Here is a 27,139-nt window from a genome sequence, read left to right on the forward strand (position 1 = left end):
AAGCATGCCGTATGCCTTCTTGACTACCTTCTCCACCTGCGTTGCCACTTTCAGTGACCTGTGTACCTGTACACCCAGATCCCTCTGCCTATCAGTACTCTTAAGGGTTCTGCCATTTACTGTATATTTCCTATCTGTATTAGACCTTCCAAAATGCATTACCCCACATTTGTCCAGATTAAACTCCATCTGCCATCTCTCTGCCCAAGTCTTCAACCGATCTATATCCTCTGACAGTCCTCATCACCATCCGCAAATCCACCAACCTTTGTGTTGTACGCAAACTTACTAATCAAATCAGTTACATTTTCCTCCAAATCATTTATATATATTACAAACAGCAAAGGTCCCAGCACTGAATCCTGAGGAACGCCGCTTGTCACAGCCCTCCATTCAGAAACGCACCATCCCACTGCTACCCTCGGTCTTCTATGACCGACATGATATGGAGATGCCGGGGTTGGACTGGGGTAAGCACAGTAAGAAGTCTCTCAACACCAGGTTAAAGTCCAACAGGTTTATTTGGTAGCACAAGCTTTCTGAGTGTCACTCCTTCAGGTGACACCATTCACCTGAAGAAGGAGTGACACTCTGAAAGCTTGTGCTACCAAATAAACCTGTTGGACTTTAACCTGGTGTTGTGAGACTTCTTTCTATGACCGACCCAGTTCTGTATCCACCTTGCCAGCTCACCTCTGTTCCCATGCAACTTCACCTTCTGCACCAGTCTGCCATGAGGGATCTTGTCAAAGGCCTTACTGAAGTCCATGTAGACAACATTCACTGCCCTACCCTCATCAATCATCTTCGTCGCTTACTCGAAAAACTCGATCAAGTTAGTGAGATACAACCTCCCTTTCACAAAACCATGTTGCCTCTCGCTGATACGTCTACTTATTTCCATGTGGGAGTAAATCCTGTCTCGAAGAATCCTCTCCAATAATTTCCCTACCACTGACGTAAGGCTCACCGGCCTGTAATTACCTGGATTATTCTTGCTACCCTTCTTAAACAAAGGAACAACGTTGGCTATTCTCCAATCCTCTGGGACCTCCCCTGTAAGAGTTTTAACAACACCAGGTTAAAGTCCAACAGGTTTATTTGGTAGCAAATGCCATTAGCTTTCGAAGCCCTGCTCCTTCGTCAGATGGAGTGGATATCTGCTCCCAAACAAGGCACACACAGACACAAAATCAATTTACAGAATACTGATTAGAATGCGAATCTTTACAGCTAATCAAGTCTTAAAGATACAGACAATGTGAGTGGAGGGAGCATTAGGCACAGGTTAAAGAAATGTGTATTCTCTCCAGACAGGACAGCCAGTGAGATTCTGCAAGTCCAGGAGGCAAGCTGTGGGGGTTACCGATAGTGTGACATGAACCCAATATCCCGGTTGAGGCCGTCCTCACGTGTGCGCAACTTGGCTATCAGTTTCTGCTCAGCAACTCTGCGCTGTCGAGTGTCGTGAAGGCCGCCTTGGAGAACACTTACCCGAAGATCAGAGACTGAATGCCCGTGACCGGTCATGGGCATTCAGTCTCTGATCTTCGGGTAAGCGTTCTCCAAGGCGGCCTTCACGACACACGACAGCGCAGAGTTGCTGAGCAGAAACTGATAGCCAAGTTGCGCACACATGAGGACGGCCTAAACCGGGATCTTGGGTTCATGTCACACTATCGGTAACCACCACAGTTTGCCTCCTGGACTTGCAGAATCTCACTGGCTGTCCTGTCTGGAGAGAATACACATTTCTTTAACCTGTGCCTAATGCTCCCTCCACTCACATTGTCTGTATCTTTAAGACTTGATTAGCTGTAAAGATTCGCATTCTAATCAGTATTCTGTAAATTGATTTTGTGTCTGTGTGTGCCTTGTTTGGGAGCAGATATCCACTCCATCTGACGAAGGAGCAGGGCTCCGAAAGCTAATGGCATTTGCTACCAAATAAACCTGTTGGACTTTAACCTGGTGTTGTTAAAACTCTTACTGTGTTTACCCCAGTCCAACGCCGGCATCTCCACATCATGACCTCCCCTGTAGCCAGTGAGGATACAAGATTTCTCTCAAGGCCCCAGCAATTTCCTCCCTTGCCTCTTTCAGTATTCTAGGTTATATTCCATCAGGCCCTGGGGACTTATTTACCTTAATGTTTCTCAAGAACCCCAATCTCACCTTTTTGATCTCAACATGACTCAAACTATTCACACACCCTTTCCCAGACTCGTCATCCACCAAGTCCTTCTCTTTGGTGAATACTGACGCAAAGTATTAGTACCTCGCAAAGTATTAATACCTAATGGTATTAGTACCATTTAGTACCTCGCCCATTTCCTCTGGTTCCACGCATAGATTCCCTCCCCTGTCCTTGAGGGAGCCAACCCTCTCCCTGGCTACCCTCTTGCTCTTTATATATATATATATATATATATATATAAAGGGCCTTGGGATTTTCCTTAATCCTGCTGGCCCTTTTAGCCCTCCTTACTCCTTGCTTAAGTTTCTTTCTACTTTCCTTGTATTCTACACTTGCTTTGTGTGTTCCCAGCCTCCTAGTCTTGACAACTGCTTCCTTTTTCAAGGACTAGGCTTTGACTAGGCTCACAATATCTCTCATTATCCAAGGTTCCCAAAACTTGCCATACTTATCCTTCATCGTTACAGGAATGTGCCAGTCCTGAATCTCTTTCAACTTACACTTGAAAGCCTCCTGCATGCCAGATGTTGATTTACCTTCCAACATCTGCCCCCAATCTACATTCTTCTGTTCCTGTTTATTTAGACTTTCTGAAAGCTTTCAACAAGGTCTCACATAACAGACTACTATGTAAAGTTAAAGGACGTGGGATTGCAGGTAATGTCTCTGAGATGGATAGAAAGCTCGTTAGCAGATAGAAAGCAAAGAGTTGGCATAAATGGGTTTTTTCTGATTGGCAATCAGTGACTAGTGAGGTCCCACAAGGATCTGTGCTAGGACTCCAACTGTTCACATATTTTAATGATTTCGAAAAGGGAACTGAATGTATTATCTCCAAATTTGCAGATGATAAAAAATTGAGTGGGAAGGTGAGTTGTGAGGAGGATGCAAAGATGCTTCAGCATGATTTGGACAGGCTGTGTGTGTGGGCATCTGCATGGTAGATGCAGTATATTGTGGATAAATGTGAGGTTATCCACTTTGGTAGCACTAATAGGAAGTCAGATTATTACTTGAATGGGTGTAAATTGAGAAAGGTGGATACTCAGACCTTGGAGTCCTCATGCATCAGTCACTAAAAGTAAGCACGCAGGCAGTAAAGAAGGCAAATGTTGGCCTTCATAGCGAGAGGATTTGAGTATAGGGATAGGGATGTATGGCTGCAGTTGTATCGAGCGTTGGTGAGGCCACATCTGGAGTATTGTGTGCAGTTTTGGTATCTTTATCTGAGAAAGGATGTCCTTTCTATAGAGGGAATACAGCAAAGGTTTATGATGCTGATTCCTGGGGTGGCAGGTCTGTCATATAATTAGGAGACACTAAGTCGGTTAGGGTTATATTCACTGGAATTTAGAAGTGTGAGAGGGAATCTCATAGAAACTTTAAAAATTCTAACAGAGTTAGGCAGGGTGGATTCAGAAAGAATGTTCCCATTGGTGGGGCAGCCAGAACTAGGGGTCATAGTTTGAGGATAAGGGGTAAACCTTTTAGAACTGAAGTGAGGAGAAATTTATTCACCCAGAGGGTGGTGAATGTGTGGAATTCACTACCACCAAATGTAGCTGAGGCCAAAAAGGTTGTCTGATTTCAAGAAGAAATTCGATATAGCTCTTGGGGCTGAAGGGATCAAGTTTTATGGGGGGGAAGGGAGGGATCTGGATATTGAATTTGATCAAAATGAATGGTGGAGCAGGCTCGAAGGGCCTAATGGCCTACTGCTTCTAGTTTCTATGATTCTATTATTCTATTCTGCTGTCGCTGAGTGTGACCTCCTGACTGGAGTACGTCTCTTGGCTGCTGCTCAGTTTTGAACCATCTGATTTGGTGTTCAGATACCCTGCCTCCCCTTGTCTTCCCCCACTCCCCCAACCTCCACAACCATCTCCCAAGTTTCAGCCATTGTAAAGAACCTGCTTTAGGTTAGTTAATAGAATAGCCAGACTTCCAGAGGTGGGCAGGCTTGAGATTTGAAACTGAGAAACGCTTTCTCCAGGATACTGCACTGAGCTGCAGCAAAGATCTTGATAAACTCGTGTCACATAACTCCTCTGTTTTGGAGTGTTTGTTCGACAAGACTGTTCTATCTTTCTCTATGCCTCATTTGAATTGTCAGATTAATGGACATGATGGTCACTAATGGCAAAGAAGGAATCCATTCAACCCATCGACTCCCTGCTGGCTCTCTGTACAACATTCCAGCCTGCCTCATTCTCGATCCTCGCAAGTTGAGTTATTTTCGGTGCCGGATGAATTTCCTTTTGAAATGATATCTATTGGGTGAAATCTGGTCAGAGCACGTGGCGATGGACCTTTTCCTGTTGGATCAAGTATGATTTGTACTGTATCTTGCTGGAAGCGGGAGCTGATAATGCAAGGGTTCTGTTAGCTTCTAACTTTACAGTTATTCACACATTGCTACCACTGATGCTATCTTGTCAGCAGAAATGCAGCTTCTAATGATCCTCTTGTAAAACTGCAATTCAGTTAAGGGGACTGGCTCTGCTGTTCAATATATTTTTCTTTCTTCATGCAGAGTCCCAGTCAGTGAGCACAAAGCTAAGGGATTAAGAGCATCAGTGGGTTGGTCTTCAGTCCATGTGCATTTTGGGCATATCACAGAACTTGATTTGACATTGGTGTAAATGGACAAGAGGAGCAGTGCTGGGCTAGCCAAGATGTTGAATCATACAGCACCCAACAGACCATTCAGCCCAACCTACCTGCGCTGGTTCAGGGTCATCCCGTTATTCCCACTCCCTACTCATTCCCCAGAGCCCTGTAAAATTTTCCCCTGCAAATATTTATCCAATTTCCTTTGGAAATGTATAATTGAATCTGCTCCCACTGCCCTTTCAGGCAATGCTTTCCAAATCGTCACAGCTTAGTGTGTTTATAGGTGGCACAGTGGTTATCACTACTGTCTCACAGTGCCAGGGTCCTGAGTTCAATTCCAGCCTCAGGTGACTGTGTGGAGTTTGCACGTTTTCCCCGTCTCTGCATGGGTTTCCTCCAAGTGCTCCGTTTTCCTCCAAAGTCCAAAGATGTGCAGGTTATGTTGATTGGCTATGCTAAATTGCTCCTTAGTGTCAGAGGATTATCAGGGTAAATATGTGGGGTTATGGGGATAGGGCTTAGGTGGGACTGTTGTCGGTGCAGGCTCGATGGGCCAAATGGTCTCTTTCTGCACTACAGGGATTCTATGAGATCATCTTCATTCCTCTGGATAAAATTGTGGCAGATGGGTTTTACTGTGGGGAAGTGTGTGAACCAAATAAAGGATAGATCCAAGCATTTTTAAATGGTGAAAAATTAGGAATAGTGAAATTCCAGAGAGTGTTTGGAGTTCATGTATTAAAATTAGTAAAATTTGTGTTTGGAGTTCATGTACTAAGATTACTAAAATTAAAAAAGGGGAGGAAGATTTTTCACGGTTTTACAACGTTTGGGTTAGACACATCGGAATTAGTGTGTTTCAAGATTGAAATCTGGCTTGTTCACTAACCTGACCCCATCAATACGATTAAATACATTTAATATTTCATAATGAGTTATAGAAAATGCTTAATCATTTATATTTTAATAGCACTATCATCAACATTAAATGGTAAAAACAAAAGAAATATTTACACTTTGGACACAGAGGGAACGCCCAGCTCTCTCAGTCAATGTTGTGAGTAATCAACCTGCACCTCACTTCACTTGCCCTTGCATTACATGTGTATCACTTCAGTCATATTCACAGACATCTTCAACCTCTCTTTACAACAATCTGAGGTCCCTATCTGCTTCAAGAAGACGACCATCATCCCGGTACCTAAGAAAAAACAAGCAGTGTGCCTTAACGACTATTGGCCGGTGGCTCTGACATCCATCATTATGAAGTGCTTCGAAAGGCTAGTCATGGCACAAATCAATTCCAGCCTCCTGGACTGCCTGGATCCACTATAGTTTGCCTACCGCCGCAACAGGTCCACAGCAGACGCCATCTCCCTGGCCCTGCACTCAACCCTGGAACAAGGACACCGATGTCAGACTCCTATTTATTGACTATAGCTCAGCCTTCAACACTATTATTCCCATGAAACTCATCTCCAAACTCCGTGGCCTGGCCTTGGCACCTCCCTCTGAGACTGGATCCTGAAATTCCTAACTCTCAGACCACAATCAGTAAGGATAGGCAACAACACCTCCTCCACGATCATCCTCAACACCGGTGCCCCACAAGGCTGTGTTCTCAGCCCTCTACTATTATATTCCTTATACACCTATGTCTGTGTGGGAAAATTCCCCTCCAATTCGATTTTCAAGTTTGCTGACGACACCACCATAGTGGGTCGGATCTCAAACAATGATGAGACAGAGTACAGGAATAAGATAGAGAATCTGGTGAACTGGTGTGAAGACAATAATCTCTCCCTCAATGTCAACAAAATTAAGGAGATTGTTATCGACTTCAGGCAGTGTAAAGGAGAGCATGCCCCTGTCTACATCAATGGGGACAAAGTAGAAAGGGTCGAGAACTTCAGGTTTTTAGGTATCCAGATCGCCAACAACCTGTCTTGGTCCCCCCATGCCGACACTATAGTTAAGAAAGCCCACTAACGCCTCGACTTTCTCTGAAGACTAAGGAAATTTGGCATGTCAGCTATGACTCTCTCCAACTTTTACAGATGCACCATAGAAAGCATCCTTTCTGGTTGTATCACGGCTTGGTATGGCTCTTGGTCTGCCCAAGACCGCAAGGGACTACAAAAGGTCGTGAATGTAGCCCAATCCACCACACAAACGAGCCTCCCATCCATTGACTCTGTCTACACTTCCCGCTGCCTCGGCAAAGCAGCCAGCGTAATTAAGGACCCCACGCACTCCAGACATTCTCTCTTCCACCTTCTTCGTTAGGGAAAAAGATACAAAAGTCTGAGGTCACGTACCAATCGACTCGAGAACAGCTTCTTCCCTGCTGCTGTCAGACTTTTGAATGGACTTGCCTTGCATTTAGTTGATCTTTCTCTACACCCTAGCTATGACCATAACACTACATTCTGCATTCTCTAGCTTACTGCTCTATGAACAGTATGCTTTGTCTGTATAGCGCGCGAGAAACAATACTATTTACTGTATGTTAATACATGTGACAATAATAAATCAAATCAAATCATAACAGTAGGGATAAAAACTACACGGATGGAAATCACTGGAATGTGGCAACGTTGCATGTGGTCAATGGTCAATAAAATGTCTCCAGGGCCGTATTCAGAATCCAGCTGGGCTGCAGGTTATCCATCTTGCAGCGCTGCTCAATGGCGTCAAATGGCCTACTCCTGTTCCTGTGTTCCTGCTGTCTTAAATTTGTGCCTGCTGCTTATTGATCCTGCTGCTCGTCGAAATGTTTTCCCCTCATTTACTCAATCTAAACCCTTCATAACCCTCCATAAAGATTTGACTAAGGATTATCTGGACTTGAAATGTCAGCTCTTTTCTCTCCTTACAGATGCTGCCAGACCTGCTGAGATTTTCCAGTATTTTCTCTTTTGGTTTCCAGCATCTGCAATAATTTGCTTTTATCCATAAAGATTTCCCGTTAATTCTGTGATTTTACACTCTATGTAGCCCAGGATCCCAGACAAGATATCAGAACACTTCAGCAAGCATATAGACACTCCAACCATTTACAACTGATGGAACACCCAGCCTGCCAATGCTCAGATCCTGTTCCTGCCAGCACAGTGTAGAGGGGACTGTGGCCTGGAATACAGCCTCACCTCAAACACCAATGCGGAAGAATGGAGGAGAAGACACAATCATTCCCGACTATCTTCCCGTCTTTCGGATACGAGAATGAATCAACGGAGACATGGGTTATGGGTGGGCGAGACTTCGGAGGAAGAGGTGACTTTGGACCCATGGATCCCAAGGCTCTTCATTGCTGGCGTTTTCCTCACCCAATTCATAGAGTTAGAACTGGGTAAAGGAACTGGAGTAGACCATTTGGCCTCCCAGTTGATAGGAGTGCAGGACAGGCATGTGCCTGTAAAAAGGAAGGACAGGAAAGGTAGGATTCGAGAGCCGTGGATAACCAGAGAAATTGTGGGTCTAATCAAAAAGAAAAAAGAGGCATACATAAGGTCCAGGCAGCTCAAAGCAGCACTGGAGGAATACAGAGAAAGTAGAAAAGAACTCAAACAGAGTGTTAGAAGGGCAAAAAGGGGTTACGAAATGTCCTTGGCAGACAGGATTAAGGAGAATCCCAAGGCATTTTATACATACGTTAGGAACAAGAGGGTTCTCAGAGAAAGAGTCAGACCTCTCGAGAACAAAGGAGGGGAATTATGCTTAGAACCCAAGGAAGTAGGTGAGATCCTAAATGAATACTTTGCATCAGTATTCACAAAGGAGAGGGACACATTGATTGGTAGTGTCTCAGAGGGATGTGTAGACCCGTTAGAACAAATCACAATTACAAGGGAGGAAGTGTTAGGTGTTTTAGGAAGCATTAAGGTCGACAAATCCCCAGGGCCAGATGGCATCTGTCCTAGATTACTGAGAGAGACAAGAGATGAAATTGCTGGGCCTCTAACAGAAATCTTTGTTTCTTCATTGGACACAGGTGAGGTCCCAGAGGATTGGGGGATAGCAAATTGGTCCCGTTACTTAAAAAGAGTAGCAAGGATAACCTGGGTAATTATAGGCCAGTGAGCTTGACGTCCATGGTAGGGAAATTGTTGGAGAAGATTCTTAGAGATAGGATCTATACACATTTAGAACTGAATAATCTCATTAGCGATAGACAACATGGTTTTGTACGAGGTTGGTCATGCTTCACAAATTTGGTTGAGTTTTTTGAGGAGGTGACAAAAATGATTGATGAGGGAAGGGGCGTGGATGTCGTCTACATGAATTTTAGTAAAGCGTTTGACAAGCTCCCTCATGGCAGGCTGGTGCAAAAGGTTAAATCTCATGGGATCAAAGGTGAACTAGCTAGATGGGTACAGAACTGACTTGGCCATAGAAGAAAGAGGGTAGAAGTGGAGGGGTCTTTTTATGATTGGAGGTCTGTGACTAGTGGTGTTCCGCAGGGCTCTGTCCTGGGACCTCTGCTGTTTGTGATATATATAAATGATTTGGAAGAAGATGTAGCTGGTCTGATTAGTAAGTTTGCGGACGACACAAAGATTGCTGGAGTTGCGGATAGTGATGAACATTGTCAGAGAATACAGCAGGATATAGATAGGCTGGAAAATTGGGCGGAGAAATGGCAGATGGAATTTAATCCAGATAAATGCGAAGTGGTGCATTTTGGTAGATCTAATGCAGGGGGGAGCTATACAATAAATGGCAGAACCATCAGGAGTATAGACACACAGAGGGATCTGGGTGTACAAGTCCACAGATCCTTAAAGGTGGCAACACAGGTGGAAAAGGTGGTGAAGAAGGCATATGGCATGCTTGCCTTTATTGGACGGGTGTAGAGTATAAAAGTTGGCATATGATGTTGCAGTTATATAGAACGTTGGTTAGGCCACATTTGGAATACTGCATCCAGTTCTGGTTGCCACACTACCAGAAGGACGTGGAGGTTTTGGAGAGAGTGCAGAAAAAGTTTACCAGGATGTTGCCTGGTAAGGAGGGTCTTAGCTATGAGGTGAGATTGAGTAAACTAGGGTTGTTCTCCCTGGAAAGACGGAGGTTGAGGGGCGACCTAATAGAAGTTTATAAAATTATGAAGGGCATAGATAGGGTGAACAGTTGGAAGCTTTTTCCCAGGTCGGAAATGACAAACACAAGGGGTCACAAGTTCAAGGAAAGGGGGGCAAGGTTCAATACAGATATGCGGGGGACGTATTTTACACAGAGGGTGGTGGGGGCCTGGAATGCACTACCAAGCAAGGTGGTTGAGGCAGACACGCTAGGATCATTTAAAACTTATTTAGATAGTCACATGAGCAGACTGGGAATAGAGGGATACAAACGGACGGTCTAGTTAGGAACACATGATCGGTGCAGGCTTGGAGGGCCGAAGGGCCTGTTCCTGTGCTGTATTGTTCTTTGTTCTTTTTGTTCTCTCAATCCTGCTCTCCCTTTCAGGAAGATCATGGCTGATCTGCTTGTGGCCTGAACTCCACTGTTCTGACTGTGCCCTATTACCTTTGACTCCTGCAGATCAGAAACCTGCGTCTAACTCAGCCTTGAATATATTTAATGGCCCAGCCTCCACTGCTCTCTGCGGTAGAGAATTCCCAAGATTAGTGACCCTCGGAAAGAAGTCCCAGTCTTAAATGGATGATCTCTTATTTTTAAACTGTGCCCCCGGTTCTAGATTCCCGCATGAGAGGAAACATCCTCTCATATCCACCCTGTCAAACCCCCTCAGAATCTTTTGTGTTTAAATAATATCATCTTTCATTCTTCAAAGCTCCAGTGAGCATTGGTTTGACAGCCTCTATCCAGCCTGCTTGTTACACCCTCACAGAACTCAAATAAATTTGTTAAAAATAATTTTTTTTCACAAAACCATGTTGGCGCTGCCTGATTGTATTATGATTTTCTAAATGTCCAACGAATACTCCTTAAGAATTGATTCCAGCATTTTCCCAATAACAGATGTTAAGCTAACTGACCAATGGTTTTCTGTTCTGTCTCCCTCCTTTCTTGAATTGTGGTGTTAATGATGTAGTTTTCCAATCAAAGAACAAAAGAACAAAGAACAGTACAGCACAGGAAACAGGCCCTTCGGCCCTCCAAGCCTGTGCCGTTCATTGGTCCAACTAGACCATTCGTTTGTATCCCTCCATCCCCAGACTGCTCATGTAACTATCCAGGTAAACGATGCCAGCGTGTCTGCCTCCACCACCCTACTTGGCAGCGTATTCCAGGCCCCCACCACTCTCTGTGTAAAAAACGTCCCTCTGATATCTGAGTTATACCTCGCCTCTCTCACCTTGAGCCCGTGACCCCTCGTGATCGTCACCTCCGACCTGGGAAAAAGCTTCCCACTGTTCACCCTATCTATACCCTTCATAATTTTGTACACCTCTATTAGGTCTCCCCTCATTCTCCGTCTTTCCAGGGAGAACAAGCCCAGTATACCCAATCTCTCCTCACAGCTAAGACCCTCCATACCAGGCAACATCCTGGTAAACCTTCTCTGCACTCTCTCTAAAGCCTCCACGTCCTTCTGGTAGTGCGGTGACCAGAACTGGACGCAGTACTCCAAATGTGGCCTAACCAGCGTTCTATACAGCTGCATCATCAGACTCCAGCTTTTATACTCTATACCCCGTCCTATAAAGGCAAGCATACCATATGCCTTCTTCACCACCACCTTCACCTGTGTTGCCACCTTCAAAGATTTGTGGACTTGCACACCTAGGTCCCTCTGTGTTTCTATACTCTTGATGGCTCTGCCATTTATTGTATAACTCCCCCTTACATTAGTTCTTCCAAACTGCATCACTTTGCATTTATCTGGATTAAATTCCATCTGCCATTTCTCCGCGCAATTTTCCAGCCTATCTATATCCTGCTGTATTGTCCGACAATGTTCATCGCTATCCGCAAGTCCAGCCACCTTCGTGTCATCCGCAAACTTGCTGATAACACCAGTTACACCTTCTTCCAAATCATTTATATATATCACAAATAGCAGAGGTCCCAGTACAGAGCCCTGCGGAACACCACTGGTCACAGACCTCCAGCCGGAAAAAGATCCTTCGACTGCTACCCTCTGCCTCCTGTGGCCAAGCCAGTTCTCTACCCATCTAGCCATCTCTCCTTGTATCCCATGAGCCTTAACCTTCTTAACCAACCTGCCATGAGGGACTTTGTCAAATGCCTTAGTGAAATCCATATAGACGACATCCACGGCCCTTCATCAACCGTTTTTGTCACTTCCTCAAAAAACTCCACCAAATTTGTAAGGCACGACCTCCCTCTTACAAAACCATGCTGTCTGTCACTAATGAGATTGTTCCGCTCTAAATGCGCATACGTCCTGTCTCTAAGAATCCTCTCCAACAACTTCCCTACCACGGACGTCAAGCTCACTGGCCTATAATGACCCGGGTTATCCCTGCTACCTTTCTTAAATAATGGTACCACATTTGCTATCCTCCAATCCTCAGGGACCTCACCTGTGCCCAATGAAGAGACAAAGATTTCCATCAGAGGCCCAGCAATTACATCTCTTGTCTCCCTGAGCAGTCTAGGATAGATTCCATCAGGCCCTGGGGATTTGTCAGTTTTAATGTTACCTAAAAAAAAACCTAACACTTCATCCCTTGTAATGGAGATTCTCTCTAACGGGTCAACACCTCCCTCTGAGACACTCCCAGTCAACAAGTCTCTCTCCTTTGTGAATACTGATGCAGAGTGTTCATTTAGGATCTCCCCTATTCCCTTAGGTTCTAAGCATAATTCCCCTCCTTTGTCCCTGAGAGGTCCAACTTTTTCCCTGACAACTCTTTTGTTCCTAACATATGAATAAAATGCCTTGGGATTCTCCTTAATCCTGTCTGCCAAGAACATCTCGTGACCTCTTTTTGCCCTTCTAACTCCCCGTTTGAGTTCTTTCCTACTCTCTCTGTATTCCTCCAGAGCTGCATCTGTTTTCAGTTGCCTGGACCTAACGTACGCCTCTCTTTTCTTTTTGATCAGATCCTCAATTTCCCTGGTTATCCACAGCTCTCGAATCCTACCTTTCCTATCCTTCCTTTTTACAGGCACATGCCTGTCCTGCAGCCTTATCAACTGTTCCTTAAAAGACTCCCACATGCCAGACGTGGACTTACCCCTGAACAGCGAATCGGCTGCAACCTTTCTTTAAGACCTTTGGAGGCAGCCGATCAGGTCCAGAGGACTTGTCAATCTTTAACCCCCTTAGTTTTCCTAGTTTTTTGCCTCTAGTGATACCAATTATTTTAAGATCGTCTGTTTCTCATCCTGGTTTTCTTTTATTCTCCGGATGCTTTCTGTCTTTTTTCTACGAAGACAGATACAGAATATTTGTTCAAAGTCTTTGCCAGTTCCTTATTTCCTGTCATTAATTCCCCAGTCTCATCCTCTAAACGATTACTTTAGCTACTCTCTTCCTTTTTATATATTTGGAGAAGCATTGTTTTTCTATTTCTTTCCAGTTTGCGCTCATATTCTAATTTTTTTCTCTTTATTTTGATCTTCCTCTGCTGAATTGAGTTTGTGTCTCTGTGTGCCCTGTTTGTGAGCATTTCTCCACTCCACCTGACGAAGGAGCAGTGCTCCGAAAGCTAGTGGCATTTGCTACCAAATAAACCTGTTGGACTTTAACCTGGTGTTGTTAAACTTCTTACTGGATTTCTTGAGCTGCAGACACTTTCGGGATGGGCAGTGAATGCTGGCATAGCCAGTGAAGCTCCCATCCCTTGAATGAATAAAAAAGACTTACAGCAGACTGACCAGCAATTCCCACATTCCACAGTTACAACACATCACCTGTCCAGCCAACTTTATTGTATATTGTTTAACTAATTGGGATTTTAGGTTTAAAAAAGATCACTCAATAATTATCTGTAGTTATATGAAGTAGTTTAACTAGTTGAGCTGTGAATTTAATTCTGTAGTTATGCCTCTGTAGTATCAGTTTAAAGCATTTCCTCAGTTTAGAGAAAAAAATGAAACTGTAAAGCTCACCAACCAATCACCTATGTGCTTACCTAATTTGGGCCTCTGGAGCTTGGGTCTCTCCGTCTCATATTCCCTCTCCTGACCCACTCCTTGTTCTGTTAAAGACAAGAAAGAACAGCACCTCTTCCTTCACTGAGCTGCTTTCCTTTAGTTGTCAAATTCTTGAGTTTAATACTGTCAAAGCTAGACTCTGTTGAGCTGGTCTCTATTTGCTTAACGTAGATTGTTGATTAGTCCACAGCTCAGTTGTTGTTATATCCTGCCATTCCCAGGATGGTAGAAGCACCTTCCTCTTTCTTCATCTAGTATCTCGATTTAGGAGAATAAGCTGAGAGATTACTTGTCAGAACCGATTTGGAACTCAACTCCTGGAGCGTCCTTTATTGTAGTGTTTGCTGCCATACACTGTGTGTGTGCAGTTGCACTATTTGACTCGGTGACGTGGTTGTGAGCGATGGAATAGATGACAGCCAAGAGCAGAGAATAAAATGTTTATGTAGCAGTGAATAAACCCACTGCTGTGTTATTTCTCCTGTTCTTCAAATAACAGAAGGTGTCTATTAACCTTGTCTCCAAACATTGCTTTCTCATAAGTTTAGAAGAGTGAGAGGTGACTTGATTGAAGTATATAAGATCCTAAATGGTCTTGACATGGTGGACATTGAAGGGATGTTTCCTCTTGTGGCTGAGTCCAGAACCAGGGGGCACCCTTTTCAGACAGAGATTAGGAGAATTATTTTTCGGTGAGAGGGTTGTGCGACTTCGGAACTCTATCTCAGAAGGCGGTGGAGGCTGGGTCATTGAATAGTTTAAGTTGGAGGAAGATGGTTTGTTGTTGGACAAGGGGATCAAAGGTTATCGGGGTTAGATGGGAACGTGGAACTCAACCGACACACATCAACCATGACCTTATTGAATGGCAGAGCAGACTTGTCCCTGGCCTACTCTTGCTACATGAGTAAAATGTGAGCAACTAAGGACAAGTGACATTGATGGAGAAATATGAGATGCTGTAAATGAGTGTTTATAACACGGGGGTTATGGGGAACATCTAATATGTCTCCTGAAAACAGGTCATGCTTGACAGATATGATTCACTTTATTATACAGTGCAAAGTAGAATGTTTTCACATTAAAAATGAAGCAATACCTTGACACAAAATCAAAATGCAACAAAATAAATAAGTGACTGATGGATACTTGTCTTCAGGAGATGAGTACTCAGGAATGATAATGAACAGGAATGTTATTCTTCTAATCAACACTTTCATTAAATGAACAAAAATCAGAAATGCTGGAAACATTCAGCAGGTCCTGCAAATGGCGTGACTGGATTTCCGCCCATGAACAAGCTGGCATCAGCGGCCACCTTGTGTTAGCAGGAGACACAATTCCATAGGATTCCAAAGAATCCCTACAGTGCAGAAGGAGGCCATTCAGCCCATCAGGTCTGTACCAACTCTCCAAAAGAGCATCCCATCCAGCCCTGGCCCTATCCCTGCAACCCCACGTAGCATTTATCATGGCTAATCTACCCAAACTGCACATCTTTGGACTGTGGGAGGAAACTGGAGCACCGGGAGGAAACCCACACAGACACGGGGAGAACGTGGAAACTCCACACACTCAGTGTTGTATTACAGTTCTGCAGGCTTCTGAAAACTACTGAAATTTAAAAGCAATGACTTGTTCTCAAGATGGAAGCAATACTGGAAAACCCAGGTTTATTACCCCGCTGGTCACTTTAGAATGTGTTCATTGTGGAACTGAGTCAAGTGTAACCCTAGTTAAGACTGGTTAAGGACAATCCTTCGTGGAAGGATTAGTGAACTGTTTGGGGTTTGTACTATGATGCACGCTCGTATTTTCCTCAAATTGCTCACTGCCAGATTTATTAATTTCCGTTCCATAACTTGCTATGGTAAGATTTGAGGGTATGAGGGGCGGCACAGTGGTTAGCACTGCTGCCTCGTAGTGCCAGGGAGCTGGGTTCGATTCCCAGCTTGGGTCTCTGTTTGTGTGGAGTTTGCATCTTCTCCTGTCTGCGTGAGTTTCTTCTGGATGCTCCGGTTTCCTCCCACAGTCCAAAGATGTGCGAGTTGGATTGATTAGCCATGCTAAATTGACCCTAGTTTTGGGGTGATTAGCTGGGTAAACATATGGGGTTGCGGGGATAGGGTGGGATTGTGGTTGGTGCAGGCTCAATGGACCGAATGGCCTCCTTCTGCACTGTAGGGATTCTGTGACCATTGGCCTTTGAGTCCAATAAGCTAACAGAAGATTTGGGCTAGTTATAGGTATCCAGGGACATGGAGCAAAGGCTGGTAAATGGACTCGAGAGGTTGCCATGAGCTAGTAGGAGAGCAGGCTGGAGGGGCTGAATGAGTTGACCCTTGTTCCGAATGTTCATACTTTAATGATTCAGTAACTATTGTGATCTCACTTTGCAGGAACGGCAGCGTTTGGAAACCATTCTGAACCTTTGTTCGGAATACAACAAGACAGGCGACAGCACGGCAGTAGCAGCAGTCAGCAGCATTGAGAAGATTGGTGAGCAGCTACAGAAACTGGCTCTGTCCCCAAGCAGAGGGAGCTCGCCACACCGAGAGCCCAGTGAGAACAGCTGTAGTGAAACGGAAACAAGAGCTCTGGCTGGAACCTCGCACGGTTCACCCTCCGCGTTCGACTTGAGCTCATCGGATCGGAGATCGGCCAGGCATAGCGGCTCCCTGGAGCCCGACAGCTGTGTGGAGTTAAACCGTTCCCACACCGGGAGGTCCTGGCGGCTGTCGACTCCCAGTCCAGCTGAGTGCTCTCTGAAGATTCTGGCTGATTCGCCGTCACCTCGCCAGCACCATGGCCCTGTAGAGAGATTGTGTCCATTTGGTGACGGTGTGGAGGCAGGGGTCTCTGATGACAGCTGCAACCCGGTGAGTTCTCCTTGATCAATGAACAAGGCATTTCCCTGGCTCCAGATTCCCACCAGGCCTCCGAGAAGCCTGGTATTGAAGGTGTGCATGGAAACCTTCCAATAGCGGGATCATCTCATACTCCAGGGGGGTGAGTCTAACCTTCAGTTGTATGGGTGATAGTGAATGGGAAACACATTTAAATCATCAATACCACATTTAATAGCAGGGAGAAAGGGACAGGGCTTAGAATAGGTACAAATTGACCATTTCCTAATTGGCATTGTTACTCAAGACCAATTTTACAACCCCCATTGTTTTTGAAATAAGGTTTTACAAACAATTTGTTTCAGTTTGAAGCAGTTTAATATCAATTTCCTCTGCTCACCCTCCAAAGGGCTCAGCTGTTTACACTTATAGTTGTCACTTAACACATAGTTGGCCCAATGCACATTTCATTTGACTGGGTGTTAAGTGACAGCGGAGTGTCAAAGAATAGATGATCTGGTGCCCAAAGACCCTGTAGTTTCGATTCGGAATGGTGTGAACTGGCACCAACCTTCCTAAGCTGTGAACTGTAGATCTTTCCAGCCCAGGAGGGTGCCATTCGGTCCATCAAGTACGAGGTAGCTCTCGACTCGAGCAATCACTGGATTCTCGCCCCATAGACATTACAATTTCACCTGCTTCGCATATTCACCTTCACTCTCTTCAAAGGATCCAGAGTGTCCATGAGGCCCAGTATTCCGAGCAGTTTTGCCCGAGATGACGGGTGTTGATGGGTGGAAGAGGGAAATGTGAAAACAAGTTGTATACCAGTGGGAGCAGCAGAGTTGATTTCCACGGGGTACTGTTTAGAATCACCTCGATTAGTAACTCAAGACCTGATGTTGGACTTGAGTGCTACGCAGTGACATCCAACACTAAGAGCTGATGACTCGCATTGTTTTTTAAAAATTCATTTTGGGACATGGACATCACTGGCTGACCAGCATTTATTGCCCATCCCTAGTTGCCCTTTGAGAGCAGTTGAGAGTCAACCATATTGCTGTGGCTCTGGAGTCATATGTAGGCCAGACTGGGTAAGGACGGCAGATTTCCTTCTCGAAAGGACATTAGTGAACCAGACGGGTTTTTCCGACAATTGACAATGGTTTCACGGTCATCAGTAGATTCTTAATTCCAGATATTATTTATTGAATTCAAATTCCACCATCTGCCATGGCAGGATTCGAACCCGGGTCCCGAGAACGTTAGCTGAGTTTCTGGATTAATAATCTAGCGATAATACCACTCGGCCATTGCCTCCTCGTAAACACTCCTTCCACAACAGTGACTTGGTCACTGCAGGTTTTTAGAGGTCAAGCATGGTTCAGTCTTCAGGTCAATGGTTAGATGGGAGAGTAAGGATTGGCAGAATGATTGGTGAACATTTTTCACTCACAATACTTTCCAAACTCAGATATAGAGACATGGAGCCTGGAGATAGCTGAATACTTCCCCCCCCTCCCATGGTTAACTTTGTTCCACTTGAATTGACGAAAGTTATTAACAGACACAGAACGGGAAGAACAATTTGCTTAAATAAATTGCTGTTACAGACCCCATGATCTCTTAAAACATGGATGTCAAGGGAGGGGAGGGGCTTTAGAATATTTGTGTCATTGAACCGTTTGATGATTGGCTGGAAGCTGACGGTTCTGGGTAAACATTGAGGTGATGGTGCTTGCATCACTTCCTGTTTACGTTCAACTGAAATTATCCAGTTTCCCAGATTTTCCAAATGAACATGATGTTTCAAATCATGCCCGCATTCAGGGGCTGTATGTGCTACAGCAGTCAATAAAATGCCCGCTGTTGTTTCAGAAACAACAGGAGCTTTGTGGTAATTTTGGGAGTTGTCACACAGCGAGCATGGGGGGAGAATGCCATTGGGATGTGTTGGTAGACAGATGGGACAGCGAGTGGCTGTTCCATTACGGCATCTGGAAGGAGCGTTTGTGGAGAGGGGGAGAGAATGGCATGGCGCATTAAAGATGTAGAACCTTAGAATCCCTACAGTGCAGAGGGAGAACATTCAGCCCATCAAGTCTGCACCGACTCTCCAAAAGAGCATTTTACTCCCCCTCAGTGTTTATACTCCACAAAAACCACCTCCAAACGATCTTTGTCAAAAATGATCAGCATCTTCTTCACTCCTTTCTCTCGTCCTTTTAACCAGCTTCCCCTTAATTGCAATTATTTCGTTCACCTCAGTTACTTCCTGTGGCAGCGTGTTCCACATTCTGGGCAAGGACGTTTCTCCTGAATAGTGATGAAATGAGATCTCTGATCTGAGCGTGGCCTCCCCACTGTGCAAACACTGAGTTGAATTTTCCATGTCACAGCGGGGTGGGGTGGGGTGGGGAGATGGACAAGTCCGGAAAATGCAGAAAGCCTTTCAGAGATCCATCACTTTGATGGCCTGGAAGATGCAGCCAGCAGGAAGGATCCGGAAACTCCGGCCTCTCCACAGCGGCCCTTCATATTTTTAAGGACACCACCTGGGCCCCTCCTTGGCCATCCCCATTCTGAAGGGAAGATTAGAGATGACCGGAGTTAACACTAATGACTATAGAGGAGGCTGCTCACACTCACTATTACCTCAGCGACTGAGTCAAACGCCGAAAGGTGGTTTACTCAGTTGGTACCACTCTCACCTTTGAGCCAGAGATTCAAACCCCACTCCAATGACTTAAGCACAAAGTACAGGCTGGCACTGCTGTGCAGCACTAAGCGAGTGCCCATAATCACTTAATGCCCATCTCAGCTCTCGGTGAGGATAGGTCTGGCAGTGCCAGTCCAAGTCGCCATGGCAGTGAGCTTTTGGCTCCTTCTAAGCTACCACAGGAGACGCCGACAACCTCACTCAGTAAGCAACATACAGATACGGTGTGAAAGAAGCTCTATGGTTTTGAGGTGCTACTTGATTCAATGGCCGCAAAAGGTCAAGAGTCCTCAAGTGGCCTCAGGTCTCCCGAGCACATGAAAAGCTCCCTGTAAATGCAAGTCTTTCCTTGTCACCGGAGAAGAAAGTTATGCGGAGAAATGAAGGTTGTTCTCCTCGAGCAAAGAGAAATTTAATAAGAACAACATTGCAATGAAGGGGACGTTGAGTGGAAGCGTTTAAAATGCTGAGGGATTAGGGAGAAACGGTTTTCATTGGCTAGAAGGTCAGCAACCAATGGGGGGAGACTTTCAGAGAAGTGAGGAAATGAGAATGTTTTTATTCAGACAGTTATGTTTGAAATGGAGGTGGGAGCAGTTTTATGAGAAACTTTCAAAAAGGGAATTTGATAACTTGTTCTAATAAAGGAGAGATTTACAAGGCTATTGGGAAAGAGCAGGTGAGTGGCACTGATTGGTTAGTTGTTCTGAACTCCAGCGAATATATCTAACCAATTTATTCTCTCCTCATATGTCAGTCCTGTCATCCCAGGAATCAGTCTGGTAAACCTTCTCTGTACTCCCTCTCGAGCAAGAACATCCTTTCTCCAATAAGGAGACCAAAACTGCACACAATATTCCAGGTGTGGCCTCATGTCTGTGTGGCCTCTGCACGTTCTCCTCGTGTCTGCATGGGTTTCCTCCAGATGTTCCGGTTTCCTCCCACAGTCCGAGAGACGTGCTGGTTAGATGCATTGGCCATGCTCTCAGTTCTCTCTCAGTGTACCCGAACAGGCGCCAGAGTGTGGCGACTAGGGGATTTTCACAGTAACTTCATTGCAGTGTTAATGTAAGCTTACTTGTGACACTAATAAATAAATTTAAAATTTAAACTTAACTTAAACTTAAACCTAAACTAAGGCCCTGTATAATTGCGGTAAGATATCCCTGCTCCTGTACTCCAATCCTCTCCGTATTAAGGCCAAAGCACCATTTGCCTTTTTTACTGCCTGCTGCACCTGCATGCTTACCTTCCGTGACTGGTGCATGAGGGCACCCAGGTCTCGTTGCACATTCCCCTCTCTTAATATATGGCCATTCAGATAGTAATCTGCCTTCTCGGTTTTGCTACCAAAGTGGATAACCTCACTTTTATCCACATTCTACTGCATCTGCATTAATTTGCCCACTTACTCAGCTTGTCCAAATCACACTGAAGCATTTCTACGTCCTTCTCGCAGCTCACCCTCCCATCCAGCTTTGTGACATCTGCAAATTTGGAGATAGTACATTTAGTTCCCTCAAATAAATAATTAATACATATTATGAATGGCTGAAGTCCCAACACTGATCCCTGCAGTGCCGCATTAGTCACTGCCTGCCATTTGGAAAAAGACCCATTTGTTCCCACTATTTGTTTCCTGTCTGCTAACCAGTTTTGTATCTATCATATAGCCACCCCCTGTCCTACCACCTTCACTGATTTGTGCGCATATACCCCAGGAATGACTGGCCCTTGGCCTCTTTCTAATTGGACCCTTTGTTTTATATTGTCTCTCCATCTTCCTATTATTTACACTTCCTCCCTAAAAGCAGCAAATATGCCATTGTGTGGATAGCTGAGATATTTGTGTATTGATACCATACTCAGAAAGATATGCAGTCCGGAAGGAAGAATGGAATTGTAGTGGATCTAAAACAAGCTAAAATATGATACAGCATGGTCAGGGAACAGCATCTGGAGCACTCTGTCTGTGGGCTGGACAAGTGTGACATGACGCAGATGATTCAGTGCTGACAGCTGTAGCCATTCATATTGTCTTAAAAAAGGAAGGAGCATGACACAGTCCGGTGAGATTTCCACATCAGCTCGATCCTGGGTGTTGTTTTATAATCACTGTGATATTCCTCACTGCTGCGGAGGAGCTGGTGGAGTCAGTAACTCAGCATTGCTCCTTTCACAAGAGATGTGCAGTTTTCTAATGGAGTCAGTGAGAAACTCAATGGTTCAAGTCACGGGAATGAAAACAGGAAAAGGAGTTTGGGGCAGATGTTGTTAAAAATGTGCCAGACTTGAATGGGTTGTGCAGTGCAAGGACACGTGCATATCAGGGGGCACCAGGGGGAATTTCCTGTGGGGAAGAGGGAAATTGTGACAAGGTGCGTGATGGTGACTGTTCCACAGCCTGTCAGGAGGAACACTTGCTGAGAATATGTGTCACCCCCAGGCTGTGATACAGAAGCCCTGCTCAGCACACTCTGCTTTACTGTCTGCACCTATCAAGAAACCACACAGCAAAGTGTCAGAGATACAGCAGAGAGAAAGTGGGCCCTAAGAAGGGCAAAGAAGCAGCATCAAATGAGATTCAGAAAGGGATCAAATACAATTACTGCACACAGTGATTGGAGAGATCAGATAGAATTACGGTACACGGTGAATGGAGAGATCAGATAGAATTACGGTACATGGAATGGAGAGATCAGGTGGAATTACTGTACACAGTGAATGAAGAAATCAGACAAGTAGTGTACACAGTGAATCGAAAGATCAGATTGAATTACATTACACACAGTGAATGGAGATATCAGATAGAATTAGTGTACACAGCGAATGGAGAAATCCAATAGAATTCTTGTACACAGTGAATGGAGAGATCAGATAAAATTACTGTACCCAGTGAATGGAGAGTTTGGATTGAATTACAGTACACAGTAAATGAAGAGACAGAATTACTGTACACTGAATGGAGAGATCAGGTTAAATTACAGTACACAGTGAAGGGAGACATGGATAGAATTAAATAGAGAGATTAGTTAGAATTACTGCACACACAATGAATGGAGAGATTGGATAGAATTAGTGTACACACAGTGAATTGAGAGATTGGGATCAAAGGTTATGGGGAAAAAACTGAATTAGGCTATTGAGTTGGATGATCAGCCATTATCGTAATGAATGGCGGAGCAGGCCTGAAGGAGCCTCTACAGGCCTCCTCCTGCTATCATCTGTGTTTCTATCAGATAGAATTCCTTACATACAGTGAATGGAGAGATCAGATGGAATTACTGTACACACTGGGAATGGAGAAATCGAATAGAGTTACTGTAAAGTGAATGGAGAGATCAGATGGAATTACTGTACACACTGGGAATGGGGAGATCAGATAGAATTTCTGTACACTGAATGGAGTGATTGGGTAGAATTACTGCACACAGTGAATGGAGAGATCAGATCGAATTACTGTTCCCACAGAGTGGAGAGATCAAATAGAATTACTGTACACAGTGAATGGAGAGATTGGATAGAATTACAGTACACATAGTGAATTGAGAGATTGGGAGGATATTCCCAATGGTGGGGGAGTCCAGAACCAGGGGTCACAGTCTGAGGATTCAGGGTAGACCATTTAGGATGGAGGCGAGGAGAGATTTGTTCCCCCAGAGAGCGGTAAGCCTATGGAACTCATTACCATAAGAAGTCATTGATGCCAAAACATCGAATGTATTTCAGAGGTGGCTGGATATAGCACTTGGGGCGAATGGGATCCAAGGTTATTGGAAAAAGGCAGAATTAGGCTATTGAGTTGGATGGTCAGCCATGGTCATAATGAATGGTGGAGCAGGATCGAAGGGCCAAATGGCCTCCTCCTGCTCCTATCTTCTTTTTGATTTGATTTGGTTTATTATTGTCACATGTATTAACATATAATGAAAAGTATTGTTTCCTGCGCACGATACCGACAAAGCATACCTTTCTTAGAGAAGGAAACGAGAGAGTGCAGAATGTAGTGTTACAGTCATAGTTAGGGTCTAGCGAAAGATCAACTTAATGCAAACTAAGTCCATTCAAAAGTCTGACAACAGCAGGGAAGAAGCTGTTCTTGACTCGGTTGGTACATGACCTCAGACTTTTGTACCTTTTTCCCAATGGAAGAAGGTGGAAGAGAGAATGTCTGGGATGTGTGGGGTCCTTAATTATGCTGGCTGCTTTCCCGAGGCAGCGGGAAGTTTAATCAGAGTCAGTGGATGGGAGGCTGGTTTGCGTGATGGATTGGGCTACATTAACGATCTTTTGCGGTTTTGGGCAGAGCAGGAGCCATACCAAGCTGTGCTGCAACCAAAAAGAATGCTCTCTATGGTGCACCTGTAAAGGTTGGTGAGAGTCGTAGCTGACATGTCAAATTTCCTTTGTCTTCTGAGAAAGTAGAGGCGTTGGTGGGCTTTCTTAACTATAGTGTCGGCGTGGGGGGACCAGGACAGGTTGTTGGTGATCTGGACACCTAAACACTTGAAGCTCTCGACCCTTTCTACTTCATCCCGTTGATGTAGACAGGGGCATGTTCTCCTTTACGCTTCCTGAAGTTGATGACAATCTCCTTTGTTTTGTTGACATTGAGGGAGAGATTATTGTTCCCGCACCAGTTCACCAGATTCTCTATCTCATTCCTGTACTCTGTCTCGTCATTGTTTGAGATCCGACCCACTACGGTGGTGTCGTCAGCAAACTTGAAAATCAAATTGGAGAGGAATTTGGCCGCACAGTCATAGGTGTATAAGGAGTATAGTAGAGGGCTGAGAACACAGCCTTGTAGGGCACCGGTGTTGAGGATGATTGTGGAGGAGGAGTTGTTGCCTATCCTTACTGATTGTGGTCTGTGAGTTAGGAAGTTCAGGATCCAGTCGCAGAGGGAGGTGCCAAGGCCCAGGCCATGGAGTTTGTGTTTCTATGTTTCTAGAACATAGAAAAACTACAGCACAATACAGGCCCTTCAGCCCGCAAAGTTGTGCCAAACATGACCCCTACCGTAGCGATTACTAGGCTTACCTATAACCCTCTATCTTACTAAGTTCCATGTACTTATCTAAAAGTCTCTTAAAAGACCCTATCGAATCCACCTCCACCACCGTTGCTGGCAGCCCATTCCACGCACCCACCACCCTCTGAGTGAAAAACTTACCCCTGACATCTCCTCTGTACCTACTCCCCAGCACCTTAAACCTGTGTCCTCTTGTGGCAACCATTTCAGCCCTGGGAAAAAGCCTCTGACTATCCACTCGATCAATACCTCTCAACATCTTATACACCTCTATCAGGTCACCCCTCATCCTTCGTCTCTCCAAGGAGAAAAGGCCGAGCTCACTCAGCCTATCCTCATAAGGCATGCTCCCCAACCCAGGCAACATCCTTGTAAATTTCCTCTGCACCCTTTCTATGACTTCCACATCCTTCCTGTAATGAGGCGACCAGAACTGAGCACAGTACTCCAAGTGTGGTTTGACCAGGGTCTTATATAGCCGCAACATTATCTCACGACTCCTAAACTCAATTCCTCGATTGATGAAGGCCAGTACACCATACGCCTTCTTAACCACAGCCTCAACCTGCACAGCTGCTTTGAGCGTCCTATGAACTCGGACCCCAAGATCCTTCTGATCTTCCACTCTGCCAAGAGTCCGACCATTAATATTATATTCGGCCATCCTATTTGACCTGCCAAAATGAACCACCTCACACTTATCTGGGTTGAACTCCATCTGCCACTTCTCCGCCCAGTCTTGCATCCTATCAATGTCTCGCTGCAACTTCTGACATCCCTCCACACTATCCACAACACCTCCAACCTTTGTGTCATCAGCAAACTTACCAACCCATCCCTCCACTTCCTCATTCAGGTCATTTATAAAAATCACAAAGAGTAAGGGTCCCAGACAGATCCCTGAGGCACTCCACTGGTGACTGACCTCCATGCAGAATATGACCCATCTATAACCACTATTTGCCTTCTGTGGGCAAGCCAGTTCTGGATCCACAAAGCAATGTCCCCTTGGATCCCATGCCCCCTCACTTTCTCAATAAGCCTTGCATGGGGCACCTTATCAAATGCCTTGCTTAAGTCCATATATACTACATCTACTGCTCTTCCTTCATCAATGTGTTTAGTCACATCCTCAGAAAATTCAACCAGGCTCGTAAGGCATGATCTGCCTTTGACAAAGCCATGCTGACTATTCTTAATCATATTATACCTCCCCAAATGTTCATAAATCCTGCCTCTCAGGATCTTCTCCATCAACTTACCAACCACTGAGGTTAGACTCACTGGTCTATAATTTCCAGGGCTATCTCTACTCCCTTTCTTGAATAAAGGAACAACACCCGCAATCCTCCGGAACCTCTCCCATCTCCATTGATGATGCAAAGATCATCACCAGAGGCTCAGCAATCTCCTCCCTCGCCTCTCACAGTAGCCTGGGGTACATCTCATCCGTCCCGGTGACTTATCTAACTCGATGCTTTTCAAAAGCTCCAAAACATCCTCTTTCTTAATATCTACATGCTCAAGCTTTTCAGTCCGCTGCAAGTCTGCACTACAACCACCAAGATCCTTTTCCATAGTGAATACTGAAGTAAAGTATTCATTAAGTACCTCTGCTATTTCTTCCGGTTCCATACAAACTTTCCCACTGTCACACTTGATAGGTCCTATTCTTTCACGTCTTATCCTCTTGCTCTTCACATACTTGTAGAATGCCTTGGGGTTTTCCTTAATCCTGCCTGCCAAGGCCTTCTCATGACCCCTTCTGGCTCTCCTAATTTCCTTCTTAAGATCCTTCCTATTAGCCGTATACTCTTCAAGATCTCTAACATTACCTAGCTCCCTGAACCTTTTGTAAGCTTTTCTTTTCTTCTTGACTAGATTCATTACAGCCTTTGTACACCATGGTTCCTGTAACCTACCATAACTTCCCTGTCTCATTGGAACGTTGCTATGCAGAACTCCAGACAAATATTCCCTGATAATTTTCCACATTTCTTCTGTACATTTCCCTGAGAAAACCTCCAATTTCCTGCCTGATAGCTTCATAATTCCCCTTACTCCAATTAAACACTTTTCTAACTTGTCTGATCCTATCTCTCTCCAATGCTATTGTAAAGGAGATAGAATTATGATCACTATCTCCAAAATGGTCTCCCACTGAGAGATCTGACACCTGCCCAGGTTCATTTCCCAATACCAAATCAAGTACAGCCTCTCCTCTTGTAGGCATACTGTGTCAAGAAACCCTCCTGAACACACCTAACAAATTCCTCCCCATCTACACCCCTTACTCTAGGGAGATTCCAATCAATATTTGGGAAATTAAAATCTCCCATCACGACAACTCTGTTATTATTACACCTTTCCAGGATCTGTTTCCCTATCTGCTCCTCAACATCCCTGTTACTATTGGGCGGCCTATAGAAAACACCCAGTAAAGTTATTGACCCCTTCCTGTTCCTCACCTCCACCACAGAGACTCCGTAGACAATCCCTCCATGGTGTCCATCTTTTCTGCAGCCGTGACACTATCTCTGATCAACAGTGCCACTCCCCCACCTCTTTTGCCTATCAGGTGGAATTCCTGTTCACACTGAATGGAGAGATCAGAAAGATTTACTGTACACAGT

The 27,139-nt window shown here is 44.8% G+C and overlaps 1 protein-coding gene across 1 annotated transcript in view; it reads left to right on the forward strand.

Moving 5' to 3' along the window:
- The window catches only part of LOC144506253 (pleckstrin homology-like domain family B member 2), a 193,067-nt gene that overhangs the window by 130,053 nt on the left and 35,875 nt on the right, over window positions 1-27,139 (forward strand). The window contains exon 8 of the mRNA XM_078232114.1: window positions 16,306-16,785. Coding sequence (XP_078088240.1) covers window positions 16,306-16,785 — 480 coding nt within the window. The remainder of the gene's footprint in view (window positions 1-16,305; window positions 16,786-27,139) is intronic.

The sequence above is a fragment of the Mustelus asterias genome, chromosome 17 (assembly GCF_964213995.1).
Source record: "Mustelus asterias chromosome 17, sMusAst1.hap1.1, whole genome shotgun sequence".
Lineage (NCBI taxonomy): Eukaryota > Metazoa > Chordata > Chondrichthyes > Carcharhiniformes > Triakidae > Mustelus > Mustelus asterias.